This window comes from Quercus robur, chromosome 1 (assembly GCF_932294415.1).
Source record: "Quercus robur chromosome 1, dhQueRobu3.1, whole genome shotgun sequence".
Lineage (NCBI taxonomy): Eukaryota > Viridiplantae > Streptophyta > Magnoliopsida > Fagales > Fagaceae > Quercus > Quercus robur.
This window is the reverse complement of record NC_065534.1, coordinates 30573906-30585672: the sequence shown is the minus strand read 5'-3', so window position 1 is coordinate 30585672 and position 11767 is coordinate 30573906. Positions and strand designations below refer to the sequence as shown.

The 11767-nt window shown below is 33.5% G+C and overlaps 1 protein-coding gene across 1 annotated transcript; it reads right to left on the bottom strand.

The window, feature by feature from the left end:
• Positions 1-1975: 1975 nt before the first annotated feature.
• Positions 1976-10833, bottom strand: LOC126729371 (zinc transporter 2-like). The gene is made up of 2 exons (XM_050434900.1): positions 10085-10833; positions 1976-2524 (listed from the first exon to the last, which is right to left on the bottom strand). The coding sequence occupies exons 1-2, from the start codon at positions 10701-10703 to the stop codon at positions 2130-2132; spliced, it is 1014 nt and encodes a 337-aa protein (XP_050290857.1). The 5' UTR covers positions 10704-10833; the 3' UTR covers positions 1976-2129.
• Between the last annotated feature and the right edge of the window lie 934 nt (positions 10834-11767).

Below are 11767 nucleotides of genomic sequence, written 5' to 3'. Positions count from 1 at the left end.
CTCTTTTGTGTTGTGCAGGTGCTATTTCGAGTGTGCAAGTACCTGTGGCTCATTGGTGAATTTTTCGGCATCATCAATAATGATAATGATTTATTTTTTATTTTTTAAATATTGTGCTGACGTGGAAAATTATGAGAACTTCAAAAGCTTCGGCTTTATATATATATATATATATATATATAGAGAGAGAGAGAGAGAGAGAGAGAGAGAGAGAGAGAGAGAATATACATTAATAAATAAGTCATAAGCTTGAATTTTTTTTTTTTTTTTTTGAGAAGTCATGCTTGAATTTAATTAAGGAAATATAACACTATTTGTACTTCATGATGAATGCAACCACACGATACCCCCCTTAGACAAGCTCTTTTTATTCTTTTCTTCTTCTTTTTTTTCCCTGTGTATATATAAGACAATAAACGTAAACCAATGGAATCTATTACTGGAGTGATTGTGATTAACTTGTAAAAGGAATTCTATTAGATATGCTGTGTAAGAACTGGTTTGTGGATTTCAGAATCTGTTGTTCATGCATAGCATCCATAATAATTCAAGGTCTTGAAATGAGGGGAAAAAGTATGGTGAAATTAGAAATGCTAAACATCAAAATTCGGGGTGCAATATTAATTCGTATATGCGAGCATAATTCCTAAATCAGGAGATTATTGTAAAAATATGAATTAATAATTAATTTTAGGTATGAGTATCTCAATGACTCTTTGTATACTCTTTGTGTATGATTAATGAAAATCTAAGAAGTAAGAAAGCTATAGTTGATGCTTTTGCTAACCATGCAAACTCTAACACTGTTGTCTCCTCTCTTATGGATGATTGCAAGCAATTGATTATCTAAATTCCACAGTTGCATTTTAGCCATGTCTACAGAGAAGCAAATAAGAGTGCTGACTGCCCAGCTAGATTAGGATTTCTCTAGATGTGGATTTTGTGTTGTATTAATCCAGTCCGCCTGAGGACTTAATCTCTGTTTATGAGGCTAATTGCCGTCATCTATACTCTAACAGGCTACGTCCTGAACCTATCTTCTCTGTTTAGCTTTATGAAGTATCCTCTTTTACCAAAAAAAAAATACTGCATATATTCTTAGATTTTGGAAATGTGTGACTCATTAGCTAATAAAGTGGACCAGATTCAATATGGACAGTGGAAGAACCTGATGCAAACATGGCAAGCTATGAACTAGTTCCCACCTATTAACCTGCTCCAAGCAAATGTAATTTATTTTCGTTACCCAAAAATTATTTGTCTTTTAATTTTGAAGTTTGTTATTTTAGTCCAATAACTTTACTCAAAAATCATTTTAGTCGGTTATTTTAGTATAGTAAATTTACCTAAAAATCATTTTAGTCAGTTATTTTAGTACAGCAAATTTATCTAAAAATCATTTCAGTGCTTTAAATTTAATGTTTTTAGTGAATTTTAGGCAAAGTTACTGGACTAAATGAGTTATTAAAGGACTAAAATGATTTTTGGTAAAATTCTCAGTCTAAAATGACCAATTTCAAACTTAATAGGCTTTTGGGCAAAGTTAACAAGTGTAAATTTTTTTTTTTTTTTTCTTAAAATTATAATCAATGGTGGGAATGGTTGTTATTTACCTTGTACTTTTTTTTTTTTTTGACTGATGATATTTACCTTATACTTGAATGGGGGATATATGAAAATTCTGGCCACTCTATTCCTCTCCTCTTCCACACATTCTTTTATTCCAAACGTACCCTTTAGTTTAATTTGAATTAATTGCTTAGTTGTCTTTCCATTCTAGTAGTTGTGCTTGTGGCACTTATATTTGTCAATCAGCTTGTGAATCATGAAATCAAATCCATTCTGGCTTCAAACATGGCCAAGGCTAATTTGTTAAGCTGTTCAAAGGTACTTAAGGAGGTAATTTGAGGAAGCAGCAAAAAATTAACTTCTTATTAACAATGCATTAGAAATATAGGAGAGTAATATAGGAGAGTAACCAAAATTAAGGAAATGATACTTTCTCAAACTTTAAGACTGAGTGCACACACAGGTAATTTGGTATAGGCAATAAGCCAAAGAAGTTACATAAATTATATATTATCACACGTTCACACTGTCAAACAAGGAAACCCAATACAAAAGATGTTTTATGTAACCCAAATCATCACAATCGCTAGAACGGTCACTCCAAGTAGCACAGCAAAAAATTTGTAGAATGGAGTGTCAAAATAACATTCAGATTGAGGTGTGTAGCCTTTTGCCATAAGATGGTTGATGGCAACATAGACGAAAACCCCACAAGCAATGCCCATTGAGATAGCATAGATCCAATTAGCTGTTTGTCCTTGAGTTGTGGCATCAATAGCAATGCCAATTCCAACTCCAACAGGGCTAGATATAGCAAAAGTAAATGCATAAGCCACAGTTGAAAGAAATGGCCTCTTTGGTAGAATCTTGAGCAATGCTATTCCCATTGAAATGGCTGCAAACATTTTGTGCAAGGATACTATTAACAGATTCCTCCATGCATCACCCTCAGTAGCTGAAATTTATTTGGGAGAGGTTGTAGTTAAGTTTGCTAAACGTAAACACAACTCATTAAAACTAGCAGATGAGAGTTATGGGTTTTAATGGAAATCAAGGTATATACGGGTTTTACAACAGCTGAAAAAGAAACAACATACAATAATAACAAATCATGACTATAAAAGACTTTGTAAAACAAGAAAGATTTTGTTAGGTTCTAAAGATTTAGATTTAAATGTAGAGAATCACATTTGTATTGTGTTGGCAAACTAAGAACAAATTATGTCTAATCTAGGTCTTCAGGCAATGCTTAAAAGTGGGTGTTTCAAGATTAAAGTCCAGCTGAGTGCAAAAAAAGGGAGTGTGATTATGCCTTACTCTATAGATCGAGAATTAGGTTTGATAGATTGAAAATCCCAGACACAGTTTTTTTCTGCAGATTTTTAAACAAACCCAACCAATGAAAATGTTTAGGGTTTCATTTAAACTTCTCCACATATAAAAGGGAAACCCTAGCCACGTTTTGAAGACTTTGGAGAAGACTTGTGTGTTACTCTTTGTGAGATCTGAAAGGTTTTGTACCTTCTGGCTACACAAGAATCTACTTGAGCCAAAACTACAATCAAGCGTTGGTAGAACATAGTTGTTGCATCAAGATCATTATTGAAGGTGATCTGAAGCCTTTGAGTGGAATCTCAAAGTCACAAGCAAGGCGGTTTGTGTTGGCGTAAATCCAAGAAAAGAATGAGTCCATGGATTTAGAGCTTGCACGTGGTCGTGTTAGTAAGTTACTATTGGAGGTAGCAATAGATTTAGGGTTAAATCTTATTGTAAAAACTTCAATTCTCTTATATTGGATTTGGTTTATCTTGAGGATAGCTAGGTCAAATCCACTTGAGGTTTTTACCTTAAAACGGTTCCTTTCATTGGTTTTTCTAGGTCATCATATCGTGGTGTTATTTACTTTTTTGCTATTTTGCATGGTATGATATATTCGTGCTTAACCTAGATTTGAATAATTAATCTTAGTAATCACTTGGTTAATATATTAAGTTAAACAATCTAGTTTAAGGGGTCTAAATGAACAAACAAGTGATATTAGAGTAGATTAGCTCTTGTTCTTAGGTTTCTTGACCTAGAGTTGATCCTTGACCCCTACTGTCATGGAACACGGTCACTCTCTTGTGATACCCCCACACTTTGATGGAAATAACTATGCCTACTAGAAGGTTAGGGTGAAAGCCTTCTTGAAATCCATTGATGAGAGAGTGTAGCTGTTTGTTGAGAATGGTTGGGAAAGACCAACCACTGTTATTGGTGAATGGACTACTACCTAAAAGGAAGTAGCAAGCTTTAATAGTAAGGCTATGAATGCGATATTCAATGCTATTTCCATGGAAGAATTTAAGAGAATCTTGAATGTGGAGATTGCTCACACTACTTGGAACGTCTTGCAAACAGTGCATGAATCTTTTGATGAATTCTATGCTAAGTTAAATGATACTGTCAATTCTGTTTTTAATTTGGGTCAAAGTATATGATCAACCTAAAATTGTTAGGAAAATTCTTAGATCATTGACTAAGAATTTTAGATCTAAAGTGACTGCCATAACTGAAAGTAAAGATGTTGATTCTATCCCTGTAGATGAACTTGTAGGATCCCTTCAGTCATATGAATCTGACTTACCAAAAACTAATAAATCAAAATCTATTGCTTTAAAATTTGTTGATGATTGTAGATTTGATGATGAACTCTTATCTACTGAGATTGCTTATCTTGCTAAAAACTTTGGAAACTTCCTGAAAAACTTTGGAATAGGAGGGCAAGAATTAGAAACAATGTTGACTCTAAGAATGTGAAGAAGAATGACACTGCCAAAAACAACAATGTTGAAAAATCAAAAGATAAAGTAGGTCAATTTTCAAATAATTCTTTAGGACAACAGTGATATGGTTGTCAAGGTTATGGTCATCTAAAATTTGAGTGTCCAACTTTCTTAAGGTCAAAAGGTAAAACTATGGCTGTTACTCTAAGTGATGATGAAGTTTTACTACTATTATTGTAGTAAGTGAAATTGAGACTACTAATAAGAACCCTTCAAATGGGGAACTCTCTAAGAATGTAGATTTGCAAGAAGCTTACAACAAGCTTTGCAAGGTAGCAGCTAAAGATGCTATGAGTTTTGAATCAAGGTTGAAAAAGATAAACACTTTTGAACAAGAAAAAGAAGAATTTTCTGCTAAAGTTGTTTGATGCTAATGAACTCTTGAACTCTATTAAGACTGAGAACATGTCTTTGCTTGAAAATGTTAAAAGTTTAGAATTAGAATTATCTGTTGCTAGAGAACAAATAGATAAAACTTATACCTTTAGACTAGATGAGATGTTGCATGTTCAAAAGTCTATTTCTGATAAGACAAGTCTAGGGTTTTTTTAGAGTGGATCTACTACTGTGGTGAATCCTCCTAAGTTTGTACCTGCTACATCACCTTTTGTTGTTCATCCAACTCTTTCTGAAGTTAAGGTACATAAGGATGTAGTTCCAACTTCTAAAAGAACTAGGGTAGATCTAAGTGAGTCTAAACCTAAGAATCCTAATCAATTTGAAAGTAAGAAAAACCACAAACCTCAGTGGTTTTGTCACTTTTGTGGTGAAGCTGGACATACTAGACCAAATTGCTTTAAGTTACGAGCTTTAAAGCAATCTTCCAAACAAAAAGTATCTGTGCCAAAAGTACAAGATCCTATAGCACTTATTCATCAGTTGGTGAAGGTTCTTAACCTTTATACCAATACTGGAGCTAAAATTAGGGTAAATTCAAATAGAAATCCCAACTCCAAGTTTGCATCTAAAAAGGTCTGGATGCAAAAGACTCAACCTCAGTGAGTCTGTTTGACATGGTCCTTGTGTTAATTATTTCTATCTCTTGTGATCAAAATTGTTTTTCTTTAGGATTGCATCTACATAACATTCATAAATTGCATTCTAGGTTTGTTTTGTTTTATGTTTTTCTATTTAAATATATATATATATATATATATATGTATATATAGAAAATTGAAAAAAACAATATTATACATCTTCAAGATGTGTAATTGAGGTCGGCCTATGAAATTTACATTTCATGACTGTGTACCTTGTTTAGCTTTAATGAGCTTTATTTTTCTACACTTTGCTAGTTTATGCTATGTAGTGCTTATATTGCGTGAGTTGTTAATGGTTTTTAATCACAGGCTCTTGATTTTGAAGTCACATTCTTTTGATTGTAAGGACTAAAAAATTCTAGGAGAAAGGCATAAATAACCATCTTACCACTGTTACTCGCCAATCATGAACACCTGTGTACAAATCATAAAAGTCGTGCTCTGTAAGGTGTAGCACTTGCACAACAAAATTCTTAAGATGTTATTGTACATTAGTTAAAAGAAGCAAAAAGTAAATGAAAAACAAAGAAAAATATGCTTCAAAAGAAAAAAAGAAATCAATATTAAATATAAAAATTGCATGTGGTTGCAAGCATAATTTTTAGAAGATGTGGGAGTTATATGATGTAACTCTTAAGGTCATAGCCACTTTCAAACTTATGTGATGAATAATGTAGAAAGTGTGTTCATTCTCTGTTTACATATTACTTTGTATCTCATACACTTACTAGTTGCACCCACCTCAAGCAAAACTGTGTTAAATTTGGTACATGTGATTGTACATTAAGTTTTGTGGACTTCCAAAATTAAACTTCTTGATGTATTTAATGCATTTTGGGGAGTGAGGAAAGAAAAGATTGAGGAAATTTGATAAAGTTTGAATTTTTCTTTGAAAAGTTTGGTTTTGAAAATCATTTGAAGTCATGAACAGACATGTCATATCATAAAAACAGTTTTTCAAATGATTCTGCAAAAAATTTTTCTAGAATTTTCGAAAATTTTTGTCCTTAAGATTTCAAACGATCAAGTCTATTTTTCAACTTATCGAAATGTGAAGAAGAAAAACAGGTTTTTAACTCAAAGTTTCGAGTTCCTTCGATTCTTGCCCAATTCCTTTCGATCAATCAAGCATGTTTTCATATGAAACTCGATTCCTGCTTGAGTCCTCTCAACCGATTGGATCTCGTTTTTTAAAAAACATATAGGAATCAGATCTGACTTTTTCAAAAGCTTCTTTTTGTCTATCTCTTCGATTCCTCTCTTGATCCTTTCTCTCTAAATTTTTTTTGTCATTTTCTTGTCAAAGATTCAAAGGTTTTCATCATACACTTAGGGTAAGACATTTTTGTCCTTTCTTTTTCATCTTTTTTACAAGTTTTCATGCATTTTTCATTGATTTTTTTATGGATTTTCACATTTTTGAAAATTAGGGTTTTTTGATGATTATGGACTTTTTGATCAAATCTGAACCATGGGTTTTTGTTTATGCATCATATTAACATGATTCATATGCTTTAATTTCAAAATTTTTGTGGTTGATTAAAAATTTCGAAATTAGGGTTCTAAGTTCTTGAGAAATTGGGGTTTTGTGAAATGGGCAAAATTGAGTGAAATTGACATGTCTTATTGATGGATTGAGTAATTATAACATGTTTTATTCTTGTCATGTTGTTCAATTGATCAATATGAGGTTGTTTTTAAAAATAAAGTTTTTTTTTATTCAAAACTAGGGATTTTATAAAATTCTTAATTTTCTTTGTCAATTTTTAAAATTTTGATGAAATTATAATGTTTTAGAGCATTAGAGCATGCATCATATGGGCTTAAATGTAATGCATCATATAATTTTTCAAATTGCATGTTATCTTGTCTCTAACCCTTCTTAATGTAGTTTGCCTTTTTTTTTTTCTTTTTTTTGTCCTTAGTCATGATTCCTAAGGTTGGTAGAAAGTTCAAAACTAGACCAAATAGGAATCCTGGCTCTTCCTCATCTAGTTTTGTCCTAGGTGATACCAAATAGGAATCCTGGCTCTTCCTCATCTAGTTTTGTCCTAGGTGATAGAGAGCGTTTTCTATCTAAAAAATGTGGGGAAACATATGAGACCTTAACTAAGTATAGGTCTATCTAGGGTGAGAGGTAAATAGTTTTGAGTGAGCTAGATCCTTCCATTTGTAGGAACTTTGTGTCTAGGAATTGGGTTTCTCTATGTGAGGAGTTTGATCCTTCTCCTGCTGCTTTGATTAAAGAGTTTTACTCTCATCTCTCTATGTATTCTGAGGTCACAAGTGGTCATTACTTGATTTCCTAGATTAGAGGTCAAGAGTTTACAATCTTTAAATAAATTGTTTCTGAAGTTTTAGTTGTTCCTTTAATTCGTAAACCTACATACCCATACATTGATTTTCCTGCTGTTGATGACATGGTGTCACTTCTTTGTGGTTGTCCTGTTTCTTGGGGTACTAAGCCAAGAATCAATTCCTGTGAATTCATTGAGCTCAATTCTTTATAACTAAGGATTTCTTGTCATAACACCTATCCCATTTTACATGTTCATATTGTCCCTATAGATAGATGTGCTTTTCCTTATGCTCTTATTACTGATGGTTTCATGTGTTTTCCTTCCATGTTTATTGATAGGCTAAGAATGTATTGACCCCTTTGGTAAATTAATCAATTAATTAGCCAAGTGAATTAATTAGATTCAATTACATGTAATAAACGTGGCAGCATAAACAAATCACCAATAAAACTAAATGTAGCAGAAAATAAATTTGAAACAGGTGATTTGTTTACAAATGGGAAAAACTACCAAAGCAAAACCCTACTGGGTGAATTTAAGGTCACCACTCCCGAGAATCCACTATTATCAAAACAAGTGGTTACAAGTAAAAGGAATCTCAATACCTAATACCAACCTACAGTAGAACCTTACTCCAATACACAATTGGACTTGCAATGTAGTGACAATCTCTCCTTTCAATGCACAGCTCCAAGTATGTGACTAACCAATCAATGCATGGATCCCAATGCATGACTTACTTCTTTGCACGAATCCCAGTACGTGACTAAAACACCAACTTGTGAAAGATGTTTGTTACAAAGCTCTTTAGTTCATCTAGACGATGAAGATCAAGAAACTCATTGGTTACAAAACCCTTGGTGCAAAGACATAGCAACTTCTACAAAGAAAATGAACTAAGGCCAATTGCCTCCGGAATTTAAAGGTTAATTCTTTCTACAGCTGCTGTCTATACTAGCCACTAACAGTTAGTAGTTGTGTAAGGATTATATTAGGGCAATATTTTGTATTTGGGCTGGTATTTAAATTTAAGCATTTCATTGTTTATGTGTGTTTTGTCACGGATGACCAAAGGGGGAGGTTGTTAGATTCTAAAAATTTAGATTTAATATTTAGAATCACATTTGTATTGTGTTGGCAAATCCAGAACAAAACATGTCTAGTCTAAGCTTTTAGGCAATGCTTAAAAGTGGATGTTTTAAGATTCAAGTCCAGCTGAGTGTAGAAAAAGGGAGTGTGATTTTGCCTTGCTCGACCGATCGAAAATTGGGCTTGATCGATCAAAAATCGCAGACACAGTTTTTTTCTGCAAATTTTTAAACAGGCCCAAGCCCGCGAAAACATTTAGGATTTCGTCTAAACTTCTCCACATATAAAAGGGAAACCCTAGCCACATTTTGAAGATTGGAGAAGAATTGTGTATTACTCTTTGTGAGATTTGAGAAGTTTTTTACCTTCTAACTACACAAGAATCTACCTAAGCCAAAACTACAATCAAGCATTGGTAGAACATAGTTGCTGCATCAAGATCATTACTAAAGGTTATCTAAAATCTTTGAGTGGGATCTCAAAGTTACAAGTAAGGCAGCTTGTGTTGGTGTAAATCCAAGAAGAGAAGGAGTTCGTGAATTTGGAACTTGTATGTGGTCGTGTCAGTAAGTTATTACTAAAGGTAGCAATAGATTTAGGCTTAAATCTAATTGTAAAAACTTCAATTCTCTTATAATGAATTTGGTTTACCTTGAGGATAGTTAGGTCAAATCCTCTCTATATTTTTACGTTGAAACGATTCGTTTCATTGGTTTTATTAGGTCATCATATCGTGGTCTTATTTACTTTTCCGTTGTTTTGCATGGTATAATATATTTGTGTTTAACTTAGATCTGAATAATTAATCTAAGTAATCACTTGATTAATATATTAAATTAAATAATCTGGTTTAAGGGGTCTAAACGAACAAACAGATTTGATCAGGATATGCTTTCCTAAATTAAACAGTGCAAATGTACAACAATCTGTTACAAAGAGATTAGCTAGGTTCTTCCAAACTTATTTACAAACTCAAGTGTGATATGGCTAGATATACAAGAAGCAGTCTCTATATATAGGCTATTATATCAATTACACAAAGAAAGGGACACTCAAACAGTCAAACTTATAAAGAAGAAACACTATATTACATTCAATATACAAACCTAATCGGCAACCACCCTCTACCATCACAATGACTTAACACCACAAAGTAAAGCAAGATGATGAAATTCGATGGACATGGAAAAAAAAAAAAAAAAAAAAAGACAACGTACCAAGGAATATATGTATACACAATATGTATGAATGTATCATTTACCTGAAACTCCCACAGCAATACCCTGAAATACATAATGAAAACACAAGGCGAGGATGAGTAGTAAGGCGTCTCCAAAAGAGGTTGTTCTCAAAAACTCTGGGTTGACATCAACATGCACCTCCCTAGGTTGCTCCTCAGGTGTCCTTCCTTCTTCCACTACCAGAACTCTAGCATCTCTTCTGACACCACTTGTAACATGAGCCACTATGCAATCAGCAAGCAATGTCAAAACATAACCTGCAGATGCTAACATGAATGCAAAAGGGTATTTATTGGTTGTGAGGTCTGCAAAGTTCCCAGCTGAATCACTCAAGAAATCGATCAGAGAGGTTGCCAGGAAAACCCCACCAGCAAATTGCGTTCCCAAGAGAAGAAAGTTTTCATTCCATCGTAAAAAGTAGGGAGAGATACCAAATGCAAAAGTGCTTACTAGTAGGATTATCAAGCACCATACTTTAACAAGAATCAAGTGCTTTGAGTGCAAATTTACTTGATCGCTGCTGCTCTGATCATTTCCACCTTGAGGTCCTTGACCTTTGATAAGGGATAATTGGAGGACTAAGAGACAGAAAAACAAAGTGGTTGTCTTCAGGGTTTTCAAGGAAGAAATGGAAGCCATTGATCAAAAAACAAACTTAATATTTTTTTGGTTAGGTTAATGTTAGTTACTACTGTGTATAACACGGGCTATGAAAATAATACTACCTGGATATATGCCACTCCTAGGTTTTTTTCTCCTTTTAGTACACTTTCGACTTTGTGAAAGATTGTAGGATTGTACAACACACCCTTGAGTGTTTATCGACGGTCCAACCAATGAACTTGAAAATTTTAAATTATAATCAACGGTGGCAATGCGTGCCTTCGGCCAAGTTTGCTTAGATGCTTGTGATACTTGCCAACCCAAGTGTCCAGGCTCGACTCCAAGGTACAAAATCAAAATATTACTTGTTTAATATAAAGTATACATGATTTTTTTGGTTAGGTTAATGGTAGTTACTACTGTATATAACACTACGGGCTATGAAAATAATACTACCTGGATATATGCCTCTCCTAGGTTTTTTCTCCTTGTAGTACAGTTTCGACTTTGTGAAAGATTGTAGGATTGTATAACACACCCTTGAGTGTTTATCGACGGTCCAACCAATGAACTTGAAAATTCTAAATTATAATCAACGGTGGCAATGCGTGTCTTGGGCTAAGTTTGCATAGATGCTTGTGATACTTGCCAACCCAAGTGTCCAGGCTCTTCTCCAAGGTACAAAATCAAAATATTACTTGTTTAATATAAAGTATACATGATTTTTTTGGTTAGGTTAATGTTAGTTACTACTTTATATAACACGGGCTATGAAAATAATACTACCTGGATATATGCCTCTCCTAGGTTTTTTCTCCTTGTAGTACAGTTTCGACTTTGTGAAAGATTGTAGGATTGTATAACACACCCTTGAGTGTTTATCGACGGTCCAACCAATGAACTTGAAAATTTTAAATTATAATCAACGGTGGCAATGCGTGTCTTGGGCTAAGTTTGCTTAGATGCTTGTGACACTTGCCAACCCTAGGGTCCAGGCTCGACTCCAAGGTACAAAATCTAAATATTACTTGTTTAATATAAAGTATACATGATTTTTTTGGTTGGGTTAATGTTAGTTACTACTGAATATAACACGGGCT

Bases quoted from the DNA above. Each gene is read 5' to 3' on its own strand.
- LOC126729371 (XM_050434900.1), bottom strand. From the start codon at position 10,703: ATGGCTTCCATTTCTTCCTTGAAAACCCTGAAGACAACCACTTTGTTT. The intron at 2,525-10,084 runs GTAAATGATACA...AATAAATTTCAG, and splicing joins TATTGCTGTGGGAGTTTCAG to CTACTGAGGGTGATGCATGG.